Raw genomic sequence first — 14,867 nt, 5'->3', positions numbered from 1 at the left:
CTACGCCGTGAAGGACTGAAATCCTGCTCCGCCCGCAAGGTCCCCCTGCTCAAGAAAGGAAATATACAGGCCCGTCTGAAGTTTGCCAATGAACATCTGAATGATTCAGAGGAGAACTGGGTGAAAGTGTTATGGTCAGATATCAAAATCGGGGTCTTTGGCATCAACTCAACTCACCGTGTTTGGAGGAGGAGGAATGCTGCCTATGACCCCAAGAACACCATCCCCACCGTCAAACATGGAGGTGGAAACATTATGCTTTGGGGGGGGGGGGGTTTCTGCTAAGGGGACAGGACAACTTCACTGCATCAAAGGGATGATGGACGGGGCCATGTACGTCAAATCTTGGGTGAGAACCTCCTTCCCTCAGACAGGGCATTGAAAATGGGTCGTGGATAGGTATTCCAGCATGACAATGACCCAAAACACACGGCCAAGGCAACAAAGGAGTGGCTCAAGAAGAAGCACATTAAGGTCCTGGAGTGGCCTAGCCAGTCTCCAGACCTTAATCCCATAGAAAATCTGTGGAGGGAGCTGAAGGTTCGAGTTGCCAAACGTCAGCCTCGAAACCTTAATGACTTGGAGAAGATCTGCAAAGAGGAGTGGGACAAAATCCCTCCTGAGATGTGTGCAAACCTGGTGGCCAACTACAAGAAACGTCTGACCTCTGTGGTTGCCAACAAGGGTTTTGCCACCAAGTACTAAGTCATGTTTTGGCAGAGGGTTCAAATACTTATTTCCCTCATTAAAATGCAAATCTATTTATAACATTTTTGACATGCGTTTTTCTGGATTTTTGTTGTTGTTATTCTGTCTCTCACTGTTCAAATAAACCTACCATTACAATTATAGACTGATCATGTCTTTGTCAGTGGGCAAACAAAAAAAACTAAATCAGCAGGGGATCAAATACTTTTGTCCCTCACTGTAGGTGTATCAAATTCAATCACACAATCAAAACACACTCACCCTTTCTGCTGACTGTGCCGTCCCAAAGAAGATAGGTATAAAAGCTAACCAAATTATACACGTAGTATACATAGTAAATCCAATAGGCTTAGCCTCGTTGAAGGTCTCTGGCACTCCCCTGGTCTTGATGGCGTAAACAGTGCATGTGACCATCAAGAGAATACTGTATCCAAGCGAGCAGATGAGTGAGAGGTCTGAGATGTCACACTTGAGCACCCCACGGGCGTTCTCAGGGTCCTGTGTGCGCTGCTCGCCATAGTCCACCACCATGTGCGGCGGGTCGGCGGTGAACCACACAAAAACACCCAGTAACTGAACTGAGATCAGGCTGAAGGTTATGACCAGCTGGGAGGCCGGGGAGATGAACCGCGGTGCTGTCACAGCCTTCTTGCCCTGCTCGAAGATGCGGTGGATGCGGTTTGTTTTGGTAAGCAGAGCTGCATAGCTGAAACACATCCCCAGGCCCAGGAAGATGCGCCTTATGGAGCAAACGGCAACGTCAGGGGCTGCGATCATGGGGAAGGTGATAGCATAGCACAGGAAGATACCTGTGAGCAAAACATAGCTCATCTCCCGGCCCGAGGCTCGGACAATGGGAGTGTCGTGGTAGCGCACAAAGGTGATGATGACGAAGGTGGTAACCAGAATGCCCAGGACAGAGATGAAGACTGGCACCACTGCCCAGGGTGAGTGCCACTCCAGCTTGATGATGGGGATAGGTTGGCACCCAGTGCGGTTCTTGTCAGGTCGTTGCTCATATGGGCACAGCTCGCAAATGAACTCACTGGCCTGGAAGTGGTAGCCCTCACAGCGCTCGCAGTGCCAGCAACATGGTACTCCCTTCACCACCTTCTTTCTCTCACCCATCTTGCAGGGCAGGCTGCACACAGAGGCGGGCACAGAGGGGTCTCCACTGGTCCACTGCATGGCATCCATCTGAGTGGGGCAGAACATGTGTTACATTGATCTTAGAAATGGCCAAGAACTAAAAGAAGATGACTCATTAACATCGACTTGATTTATCAACATCATCATCATCATCGTCCCGTGTGGCTCAGTTGGTAGAGCATGGCGCTTGCAATGCCAGGGTTGTGGGTTATATTCCCATGGGGGACCAGTATGAAAATGAAAGTATGAAAATGTGAGCACTCGCTACTCGCTCTGGATAAGAGCATCTACTAAATGTCTACAAATGTGTTTTTTTTTATTGTCATCGTCATTAAATTTCAAATCTTATTTTTTCAACTTTGGCAAATTAGTTAAATTGATTGTATGACAGTTATTTGATAGGTATTGTGGAAAATGAGTCCCCATGGATATTAATGTGATTTATTAACAAGTAACATTATTAAGACTTGCATACAATAACAAGACAAAGCAGTTACCTAACATTTATGGAAATGGTAGTAACGCCATTCGTCCTTACATTTAGGTGTAGCTGGTCGGTCCAGTGGCCAATGACCTTGTACTCTGCTGTTGACCTGTTGTTGATCTGGTACTGAAAGATGTCGTAGCGTCCTGGAGCATCGCCATTCTCATTAAATGTGACAGGAGTCCCAGCACTTCCTGTAAAACAGGAAACACTATTAACTTTATTGAAAAATATACATACATTTAGAGAAAATATTACTAAAACAATGAACTTGGCTGGTGGTGTTATCACAACATAAATTATCTTCAGTGTTTACCCATGGGTATGATTACTAAACATATACAAATCAAATAATATGAAGACAAAATGTTTTGTGACAAAACAGATGGAGAATGCACTGCAATTGTAATATGCAAGTATCTCTAGAGGTTGTTTATCAGTGTACTTGTCACAGATACAGCCAACAAAATGAATTATCTGTCATTATTGACTACAATCTACACTGCCAAGTTCCAAATTCCTTTCAAGTAGCTATCTTGTCTCTCAGATGACCTGCTTAGAGTAACATTGCTCACGTACCACCTCGGGTCCATAAAACCAGCAAAATCCAACACAGTTAAAAATATACAAAGCCATGTATTATTACATTTGCTGCAGAGAAGTCGGGAGGATTGTGCCTGAAAACAGCACCCACAGTTCTGTCCAGATGTTTCGCTTCCTGTGTCTGTCTATGATAAATTAATCCATTCACACACTTTGCTGCAGCACGCACCTATCACCCTCTTCCCTTTGTGCAGCGGCTTGGGAGAGAGATGCAAATTAAAACGGAAGAATAGCTCTGATTGTTTGTCCCTGCACAGCACATCTAGCTGCCTCTCGCTGCAGACCACAAGTCTTAATTAGACACAGGAGGAAATCCTCCAGTCTGTAGATATCCCTTCATATTTTGGGGCCCTTTCAAGTCAGTACATACATTGTATCACTGATAAAGTTCATAAGATGAGATTTGTACATTTTCGATTGTATTTTAATGACCAATTAAGGTTAGAAAATGCATTAGGGATTGGCAGCATAGAAACATTTGCAATAACCAAGAATCCACAGTGATATGTTACTGAAATATGAAACATGTATGCACTCACTAACTGTAAGTCGCTCTGGATAAGAGCGTCTGCTAAATGACTAAAATGTAAAATGTAAATGTAAATACCCACATTATACTTTTATAGTCATATATGTGTACGTTGACTTAGATTAGACATCTAGCTGACTGATAAACCAGCAACAATTAGCTTGCCTTGTGTATCACTGCCTTTGACATGATATACTTTCATATATAAAGTGAATCAATATCTAGCACCAACAAGATATGGCTGTGTATAGGTTCAAGTGGTGTTACAGAACGGAACCACCTGTGACTTAAACAATATTCTCACAATGTCCAAGTCAAAACACAACAATAGGCATCCTCATTCCTAACCTTTCTGCACTCCAATCAGCCCCTTGATTGTAATTTATTTGATAGTGCGACTCTGTGGCTCTTTACATAGATGATTAGGTGGTTGGGCGATGCGTTGATTGAACCAATCCTAGACATAATCACGGGTTGACCCACTCTCAAGCCTCCAATTACCCACGCAGACTCCAAAGTAGATTCCTTTAGAAACTAAATCCAGAGCAACAGCATATTGTAATGAAAGAGCAGACACCCTCTGTAATTTATGATAAGTGGGTGGGTGCAAGTTTTGATTATATCCAAGCCCTACTTTCTACAACATTAATAAATGCATGGCAAAATCATGTTGATATGAAGTCAAAAATATTTCCGAAATATTTCTCGATTTGATGATGGCACGTGCAATCTGGTACCATATTTCAGTATTTAGTATTTATTAGGATCCCTATTAGCTGCTGCAAAGGCAGCCCCTACTCTTCCTGGAGTCCAAACAGGAACAAAACAACACATCACAACAAAACAATAGTCAACATCATCAATAAAACAATACATAACACAAGATATTGTGCACTATAAAAATGTACACTGCTCTATCATTATAAATGTACAATATAAAATGTACAATATTACAACAATACAATAATACAATATTACAATGTCTGTGTTGTTTTATGTTTTTTTTTTATTTATTAGATTTTACTGCTAGCTTGAGTTACCGGATGTGGAGAGAGTTCCATGTGGCCATGGCTCTATTTAGTACTGTGCATTTTCCCAGCCTCTGTTCTGGACTTAGGGACTATGAAGAGACCCCTGGTGGCATGTCTTGTGGGGTACGTATTGGCGTCTGAGCTGTGTGTTAGCTGTTTGAACAGACAGTTCTGTGCTTTCAACATTCAGTGTCGCAGTCAATCTCTCCTCTACTTTGAGCCAGGAGAGATTGACATGCATGTTCTTGATATTAGCCCTCTATGTACATTTTAAGGGCCAGCCGTGCTGCTCTGTTCTGGGCCAACTGTAATTTGCTTATGTCCTTCTTTGCAGCACTTGACCATATAACTGGGCAGTAGTCCAGGTGTGATAAAACTACACTCTTAGAAAAAAGGGTTCTTTGGGGTTCTATATAGAACCTTTTGGATCTTTGGATGAGATTAAAGAACCCTTTACTAAAAAATGATATATATACAGTACCTAAAGAACCTTGAGGGTTCTATCCCTACCCCAGAGTGGAATGGGGAATCGAATTTTAGAAAACAACAGCTAACAAAAGCTAACCCAGTCACATCAAACTCTGAAATGACAGCTAACATTCCCTTTGAACTTGTTTCTGCTGTTTTACATGTATATTCATTTAATAATGCTGCTGCATGATTTTGCCTGGTCAGAAAAATGGCAACCAACTAATTGCAGCATTACAGTGACAATGGAAGAGGGAAGTGGAAGGGGACAAATGTAAGGAACTTGTCTCTCGGCCCTGCATTAAAGACCAAAATTGGTTAAAGAAAATTGTGATAAATAAAAAAATTTACCAGTTTAATTTAATGACAAAAAAATTGACAACTGTGCCATATAGATTGCAAAATTGCAAAAAGTTGGAAAGAGATTTTCGATGTACCGATTCCATGGCACATGGTTAATGAACTGATACGCAAAACGACACTGGATTCAAACCTTAGAATTTTTCCATTTAAATTATTATACAAAATTCTTGCAACCAATAGAATGTTATATATATATATATATGGGGGATACAACCTTCCCAGCTCTGCAGATTAGATCATTTATTTTGGTACTGTCCATATGTCCATATGGTACTGTCCATATGTAGGAATGGCTGAAGAATTGCAACATTTACCTGGAGCTAACGCTGCAGATAGCAATACTGGGTGATTAGAAAACTCATAGTCAATCAATCAATAATATAATAATAATTTTAGCAAAAAAAATTATCTTTAATTTACAATCTGTAGAAACTATGAGAATAGAAAGATTCAGAACTTTTCTGAAGCATCACAGCACAGTTGAAAAATATATGGCAAAAAGAAAACCAATAATGATAGTGTTAAGAAATAGATGGGAGGGGTTGAATGGAGCTGAAGGTAGGACAAATAACAACAAGATAACAAATGTAAAATATACTGTGTCTGTAAAATATATATAGGTTCAGAACTTTTGTGAAACAGCACAGTTAAAAATATATGGCAAATAGAAATCAAACTGGATGGACATCAGAAATAGATTAGAGAGGTTGAGGGAAGAGGAAAGACAGGAGTAAAAACAAAAAAATATAACTATTGTAAAATAGAATGTGTCCTTAAAATATATATAGTATGTATAAGAAGGAAGTAGAAGCCTAAGTGTTGTTGTTCATTAGTTTACTCCAATTAGGGGAGGTGTGGCAGGGTTAGCGGAAAATAATGAAGGAAAATATATTTTAAAAAGATATGTATATCTGCATGTATATGTATATGTATATGTGTATATATATATATATATATATATATATATATATATATATATATATATATATATATATATATATATATATATATATATATATATATATACAGTGAGGGAAAAAAGTATTTGATCCCCTTCTGATTTTGTACGTTTGCCCACTGACAAAGAAATTATCAGTCTATAATTTTAATGGTAGGTTTATTTGAACAGTGAGAGACAGAATAACAACAAAAAAATCCAGAAAAACGCATGTGAAAAATGTTATAAATTGATTTGCATTTTAATGAGGGAAATAAGTATTTGACCCCCTCTCAATCAGAAAGATTTCTGGCTCACAGGTGTCTTTTATACAGGTAACGAGCTGAGATTAGGAGCACACTCTTAAAGGGAGTGCTCCTAATCTCAGCTTGTTACCTGTATTGTCACGCTCTGGCTCCGGGACTGTGTATTTTGAGCCAGGGTGTGTTCATTTGGTTGTGTTTGGTATTGGTTGTGTTGTATTTGGTTGTGTTTCCTTGTTTGGTCGTGTGACTCCCAATCAGTGGTAACGAGTGTCAGCTGCCGGCTCGTTATCTCTGATTGGGAGCCATATTTAAACTGTCAGTGTTCACCTTAGTGTTGTGGGTTTTTGTTCCGTATCAGTCATTGTAACTGAGGACTTCACGATTCGTCATTGTTTGTTGTTTTGTATTGAGTACTTTAAGTAAATAAAGTCATGTTCGTATCGCACGCTGCGCCTTGGTCCACTCACTTAGTAGACGTTCGTGACAGAAAAACCCACCGTACCAGGACCAAGCAGCGTGTCCAGGAGCCAAGGGTCTGGACATGGGAGGAGATTTTGGATGGTAAAGGGTCTTGGACTTGGGAGGAAATCCTGGATGGGATGGATCGCCGGCCATGGAGTAAAACAGTGGAGAGGCGACTGAGAGAGGAGCAACGGCGTCAGCAGGGCCATCGTCGGAAGGACGAGAGGCAACCCCAAAAAGTTTTTTGGGGGGGGCACATGGCTTGGGCGGCAGGGCAGCAGGAGGCTGCCACAGGGAGACGTGGAGAGAAGGCTACCGGATTACGGGAGCCATTGGCGAGTAGAGGGAGGGAAGTAGTTGAGGCACGGCGTGAGAGACTGAGGTGTGTTACCAGTCCGGTCCGGCCCGTTCCTGATCCCCGGTTAAGGCCAGTGGTGTGTGTTCCCAGTACGGACCGGCCTGTTCCTACTCCACGCACCAAACCCACGGTGTGCGTCGCCAGCCCAGCCCGACCTGTTCCTGCTCCACGCACAAAGCCTATGGTGTGCGTCGCCAGCCCTGCCCGGCCGGTTCCTGCTCCACGCACTAGGTTTACGGTGTGCGTCGCCAGCCCTGCCCGGCCTGTTCCTGCTCCACGCACCAAGCCTACGGTGTGCGTCGACAGCCCTGCCTGGCCTGTTCCTGCTCCACGCACGAAGCCTACGGTGTGCGTCGCCAGCCCAGCCCGGCCTGTCCCTGCTCCACGCACAAAGCCTACGGGGTGCGTCGCCAGTCCAGCCCGGCCTGTCCCTGCTCCACGCACAAAGCCTACGGTGTGCGTCGACAGCCCAGCCCGGCCTGTTCCTGCTCCACGCACAAAGCCTACGGTGTGCGTCGCCAGCCCAGCCCGGCCTGTTCCTGCTCCACGCACAAAGCCTACGGTGTGCGTCGCCAGCCCAGCCCGGCCTGTTCCTGCTCCACGCACAAAGCCTACGGTGTGCGTCGCCAGCCCAGCCCGGCCTGTTCCTGCTCCACGCACAAAGCCTACGGTGTGCGTCGCCAGCCCAGCCCGGCCTGTCCCTGCTCCACGCACAAAGCCTACGGTGTGCGTCGCCAGCCCGACCCGGCCTGTTCCTGCTCCACGCACAAAGCCTACGGTGTGCGTCGTCGGCCTGGTCCGGCCCGTTCCTGCTACTCGCACCAAGCCAAGGGTGCGAGTCGTCAGCCTGGTCCGGCCCGTTCCTGTTACTCGCACCAAGCCAGGGGTGCGAGTCGTCGGCCTGGTCCGGCCCGTTCCTGCTACTCGCACCAAGCCAAGGGTGCGAGTCGTCAGCCTGGTTCAGCTCGTCCCTGCTACTCGCACCAAGCCAAGGGTGCGAGCCGTCAGCCTGATCCAGCCCATTCCTGCTACTCGCACCAAGCCAGGGATGCGAGTCGTCAGCCTGGTGAGGCCCGTTCCGGCTCCACGCATCAAGCCTAGGGTGCGTATCGTCAGCCAGGTCCGGTCCGTTCCTGCCTCACGCGCCAAGCCAGGGGTGCGCGTCGTCAGTCCAGATCCTACCAGCTGGGTCAGATCGGACCGGGGGGCGCTACGGGGGATTGAAGAAGGGTGGTGGTCAAGCCCGAAGCCGGAGCCGCCTCCGAGGAGCAACACCCACCCAGCCCTCCCCTGTTTGGGGTGTAGGCGCGGTCGGAGTCCGCGCCTTTAGGGGGTGGGACTGTCACGCTCTGGCTCCGGGACTGTGTATTTTGAGCCAGGGTGTGTTCATTTGGTTGTGTTTGGTATTGGTTGTGTTGTATTTGGTTGTGTTTCCTTGTTTGGTCGTGTGACTCCCAATCAGTGGTAACGAGTGTCAGCTGCCGGCTCGTTATCTCTGATTGGGAGCCATATTTAAACTGTCAGTGTTCACCTTAGTGTTGTGGGTTTTTGTTCCGTATCAGTCATTGTAACTGAGGACTTCACGATTCGTCATTGTTTGTTGTTTTGTATTGAGTACTTTAAGTAAATAAAGTCATGTTCGTATCGCACGCTGCGCCTTGGTCCACTCACTTAGTAGACGTTCGTGACATGTATAAAAGACACCTGTCCACAGAAGCAATCAATCAATCAGATTCCAAACTCTCCACCATGGCCAAGACCAAAGAGCTCTCCAAGGATGTCAGGGACAAGATTGTAGACCTACACAAGGCTAGAATGGGCTACAAGACCATCGCCAAGCAGCTTGGTGAGAAGGTGACAACAGTTGGTGCGATTATTCGCAAATGGAAGAAACACAAAATAACTGTCAATCTCCCTCGGGCTGGGGCTCCATGCAAGATCTCACCTCGTGGAGTTGCAATGATCATGAGAACGGTGAGGAATCAGCCCAGAACTATACGGGAGGATCTTGTCAATGATCTCAAGGCAGCTGGGGCCATAGTCACCAAGAAAACAATTGGTAACACGCTACGCCGTGAAGGACTGAAATCCTGCAGCGCCCGCAAGGTCCCCCTGCTCAAGAAAGCACATATACAGGCCAGTCTGAAGTTTGCCAATGAACATCTGAATGATTCAGGGGAGAACTGGGTGAAAGTGTTGTGGTCAGATGAGATCAAAATCGAGCTCTTTGTCATCAACTCAACTCGCCGTGTTTGGAGGAGGAGGAATACTGCCTATGACCCCAAGAACACCATCCCCACCGTCAAACATGGAGGTGGAAACATTTTGCTTTGTGGATGTTTTTCTGCTAAGGGGACAGGACAACTTCACCGCATCAAAGGGACGATGGACGGGGCCATGTACCGTCAAATCTTGGGTGAGAACCTCCTTCCCTCAGCCAGGGCATTGAAAATGGGTTGTGGATGGGTATTCCAGCATGACAATGACCCAAAACACACGGCCAAGGCAACAAAGGAGTGGCTCAAGAAGAAGCACATTAAGGTCCTGGAGTGGCCTAGCCAGTCTCCAGACCTTAATCCCATAGAAAATCTGTGGAGGGGAGCTGAAGGTTCGAGTTGCCAAACGTCAGCCTCGAAACCTTAATGACTTGGAGAAGATCTGCAAAGAGGAGTGGGACAAAATCCCTCCTGAGATGTGTGCAAACCTGGTGGCCAACTACAAGAAACGTCTGACCTCTGTGATTGCCAACAAGGGTTTTGCCACCAAGTACTAAGTCATGTTTTGCAGAGGGGTCAAATACTTACTTCCCTCATTAAAATGCAAATCAATTTATAATATTTTTGACATGCGTTTTTCTGGATTTTTTTGTTGTTATTCTGTCTCTCACTGTTCAAATAAACCTACCATTAAATTATAGACTGATCATGTCTTTGTCAGTGGGCAAACATACAAAATCAGCAGGGGATCAAATAATTTTTTCCCTCACTGTATATATATATATATATATATATATATATATATATATATATATATATATATATATATATATATATATATTTTTTTTTCAGTACCAGTCAAATGTTTGGACAAACCCACTCATACAAGGGTTTTCTATATTTTTACTATTTTCTACATTGTAGAATAATAGTGAAGACATCACATCTATGAAATAACACATATGGAATCATGTAGTAACCAAAAAAGTGTTAAACAAATCAAAATAAAATGTTATATTTTAGATTCTTCAATGTAGCCTCCCTTTGCCTTGATGACATCTTTGCACACTCTTGGCATTCTCTCAACCAGCTTCATGAGGAATGCTTTTCCAACAGTCTTGAAGGAGTTCCCACATATACTGAGCATTTGTTGGCTGCTTTTCCTTCACTCTGCGGTCCAACTCATCCCAAACCATCTCAATTGGGTTGAGGTTTGGGGGATTGTGGAGGCCAGGTCATAGGATGCAGCACTCCATCACTCTCCTTCGTGGTCAAATAGTCCTTACACAGCCTGGAGGTGTGTTTTGGGTCATTGTCCTGTTGAAAAACAAATGATATTCCCACGAAGCGTAAACCAGATGGGATGGCGTATCGCTGCAGAATGCTGTGGTAGCCATGCTGGTTAAGTGTCCCTTGAAATCTAAATAAATCACTGACAGTTTCACCAGCAAAGCACCCCCACACCATCACACCTCCTCCTCCATGCTTTATGGTGGGAAACACACATGCGGAGATCATCCGTTCACCTAAAAGTGATTTTAATCTTAATCTAAGGCTAGGAAGAATATTTTTTGTAAAAGGAATGCGTTGACCGATGACACTGAACTGTAGATGGGCTTGATGATCTGTAAAAAAGTAAAATAACACATACATATTGCGAATGGTATACCGTGTTATGCTTCATAAATGGGTTATTGTTACAAGGCCTTCCAAACCCATGACAATCTGATGTGTGCAGTCACGAGACTACAGCAGATATAATCTCCTCACTAAACTCTTCCGGATAACACTGTATGAAAACAATATTTTTGTTTGGTTGAAGGAGCGCTACAGCTACATTGTCAATAAAAATGTAGGTCATATATTTTACATTTCATTTCCTATATTGGCAGTGCAAACAAGCCATGGCACTGCCAATATACAATATACAATATATCCAAAATAATGGGCGGAAAAATAGTTTTTTCTAGCTTGTGGTGGCCCAACGCCCTATTAAGACACTTTATGTTGGTGTTTCCTTTATTTTGGCAGTTACAGTGGCTTGTGAAAGTATTCACCCGCCTTGGCATTTCTCCTATCTTGTTTCCTTACAACCTGGAATTAAAATTGATTTTTTGGGGGGTTTGCATCATTTGATTTACACAACTTGCCTACCACAACAATATGTTTTATTGTGAAACAATAAAAAGCCACCTTTTGCAGCATTTACAGCTGCAAGTCTCTTGGGGTATGTCTCTATAAACTTGGCACATCTAGCCACTGGGATTTTTCCCCATTCTTCAAGGCAAAACTGCTCCAGCTCCTTCAAGTTGCATGGGTTCCACTGGTGTACAGCAATCTTTAAGTCATACCACAGATTCTCAATTGGATCGAGGTCTGGGCTTTGACTAGGCTATTCCAAGACATTTAAATGTTTCCCCTTAAACCACTCGATTGTTGCTTTAGCAGTATGCTTAGGGTCATTGTCCTGCTGGAAGGTGAACCTCCGCCCCAGTCTCAAATCTCTCGAAGACTGAAACAGGTTTCCCTCAAGAATTTCCCTGTATTTAGAGCCATCCATCATTCCTTCAATTCTGACCAGTTTCCCAGTCCCTGCCGATGAAAAACATCCCCACAGCATGATGCTGCCACCACCATGCTTCACTGTGGGAATTGTGTTCTCAGGGTGATGAGACGTGTTGGGTTCGCGCCAGACATAGCGTTTTCCTTGATGGCCAAAAAACTCAATTTAGTCTCATCTGACCAGAGTACCTTCTATCATAGGTTTGGGGAGTCTCCCATATGCCTTTTGGCGAACACATGCCAATGGCTTTTTTCTGGCCACTCTGTGGAGTGTACGGCCTCTCTGATTAATGCCCTTCTTGTCTGGACCGTGAGTTTTGGTGGGCGGCCCTCTCGTGGCAGGTTTGTTGTAGTGCCATATTCTTTCAATGTTTTAATAATGGATTTAATGGTGCTCCATTACTATTTTGTATATGTCCATTACATGAAATCCAAATAAAAATATATTTAAATTACAGGTTGTAATGCAACAAAATAGGAAAAATGCCAAGGGGTGTGAATACTTTTGCAAGGCACTGTATATTCTCAGCTACACTTTCCTCATTAAATTGCCGACAGTGTCATGGTTCAAGTATCTAATGCCAGCCCTGCTGTCAGTAAATAAGGTAAGAGTAGTCATTGCCAAGAGGCTTAATGTTCTATTAATTCACAGATTGTGATTTAATAGATCCCAGACTGAAGTGACATTCTTTAGGACACTGACAGGCAGTGGGCATTAGGCCTGATAAATGGCAGTGGGAGATTTCTAGCTTATTGAATTAATCTCCCACTATTGATTGTGCCTTGGCTGCACAGAGGGCTCAGGGGTGGGAGAGGAAATGTGTTGTTCATTCTGCAACATGCTACATAGGGTTAGCAACCTGTCAGTGACTTAATTTGTTTGTTTGTTTGTTTGTTTGTTTGTTCATTCATCAAAAGGAAAGCGTGAATAATGTGATAAAGCAAAATACCCCCAAACTGCAAATGGACTTTTATCACCCTTTAATTAAAATTAATGTAAACTAATGCAATAAATCACCCCGATGGCTATTCTGTTTTTCTTTGCTTTAGTAATCATGTTCAAAACAAGGCACAAAAGCCACAAATAGTCCTGTATGCTCCTTCTCTATTAGCCTCTCAATGCTAATATAAAATAAGCGTATGCAAATGGGAAAGTTGTTGTGTTAGCAATTAGCCTCTGGCTATAGTCAAAGTCACTGTCAAAGTGCTGCTTGGAAGTCGGATTTGGTCCATTACAAACTCTGATTATGGTCTGCTCACAGAAAACTAGTGTGGGAAAAAAACCTGTGATGACGCTCATATGTGATGTGTGTGTGTGTGTTCATATGGCACTCATACAGGCTAAATCAAGCATGGTATACAGGAACATATACACACATATAGACTATAAAATACCCAAAGGCATCCTCCTGGAATATTTTATGTATTTCATACACTCAGGCACCCCTGCAGGCTCAATCAAGCGTAGCACACATAAACACACACACACACACAAACTGTTTTCCCACATCCCTTTCCCCTCTTCTCTTGAACCTATCAATCTGCATTATTTATTAAAAGATTATCCGGCAAAACGTTCATCCTACACTTAGAATTGAAAATGCAAGCATGCATCACTTTTTCCTCTTTTTGTTTCCCTACTTTTTATTTAATTTAATGATCAAGGCACACACAAAATATAGTGTTTCATCATTCAACGCAGCAGTAACGTGGGTTTGACTTAACACAGGCTTGCAATTTCAGCCCCGCGGTCATATTCATTGCTAATTCAATGTTTTTCCCCCCTAAAATAACACAGTGCAGTTCCACATTCATCAAGCTTGGCAGAGATATGAATCCCTTCAAGGTCTGAAGATTGTTAAAAAGTCTACTGAAGCTTTACTAGTTCTGCATGTTTGCCATGAAAACCAAGTGAGCATGCCTATTTCCCTGCTCCATATCGCTCCCTAACCCATCGCCTGAGAAGAAGATAACATAATTATTCAAATCTGCCTTTCCCTCTCAGGTAGGGAGCTGGAAGGAGAGGCACTTGGAGATATATAGAAACTTTCCCGACTGAGTTATTAAAACTTTGAGGCAGATCAAGGCAAAGTGTGCCTAACAGGATACAACATAGTCTGGTCTTAGTTTAAGGACTGAGAAATATTACCAAATTGAGATAGGGCCTTTGTGCTGAAAGGATGGGCTACATTCTTGAATAAAAAAAATACTATTTCTGCCTTTGTATGTGTGTCTACAGTACAATACAGACAGATGGCTAGGGTTGAATAGTGCACATTGATTAAATAACTGAGTCATTCAGCACCACAAGTATAAAGAAAGCCATTTCAAAACCTTAGCTTCCACAGAGTGTGTATTATTTATTTATACCTTTATCTAAGCAAGTCCATCTCACCACACGCTTTGAAAAGGATGTCAACCTTGAAAGTCTATGCAGAAATAATAGGCAAGAGATGAAGGTGTCCCAGCTTTATCTAGCCTCTCATCAAACCCATTCAAGAGGTACTTTGGTGTAGAATTACAAAAGTACTGGGCCAACATTAAATTAATCACACTGTTATCACACACCACTGAACAGGAGCTGTCTTCAGCTCTGCATGTGTTCCAAGCTGAAGAGATAGAGGGACATATAGACGACTGTATCTAAGTTGTATCTGTGAATCATCAGTCTAGCAAACATGACAAAAACACAATAGCAGGAGAAAGCCATTCCTATCTGCCCAATAGTTAC

General features: G+C 43.4%; 1 protein-coding gene across 1 annotated transcript in view; it reads right to left on the bottom strand.

Annotated features, from left to right (window-relative positions):
- LOC121532040 (metabotropic glutamate receptor 8-like) overlaps positions 1-14,867 on the bottom strand; it is a gene marked incomplete at its 5' end in the record, with an annotated part of 53,336 nt that overhangs the window by 22,971 nt on the left and 15,498 nt on the right. The window contains 2 exons of the mRNA XM_045218132.1: positions 970-1,905; positions 2,396-2,535. Coding sequence (XP_045074067.1) covers positions 970-1,905; positions 2,396-2,535 — 1,076 coding nt within the window. The remainder of the gene's footprint in view (positions 1-969; positions 1,906-2,395; positions 2,536-14,867) is intronic.

Source organism: Coregonus clupeaformis, unplaced genomic scaffold, assembly GCF_020615455.1.
Source record: "Coregonus clupeaformis isolate EN_2021a unplaced genomic scaffold, ASM2061545v1 scaf1392, whole genome shotgun sequence".
NCBI classification, from domain to species: domain Eukaryota; kingdom Metazoa; phylum Chordata; class Actinopteri; order Salmoniformes; family Salmonidae; genus Coregonus; species Coregonus clupeaformis.
This window is presented reverse-complemented; position numbering and strand designations above follow the sequence as displayed.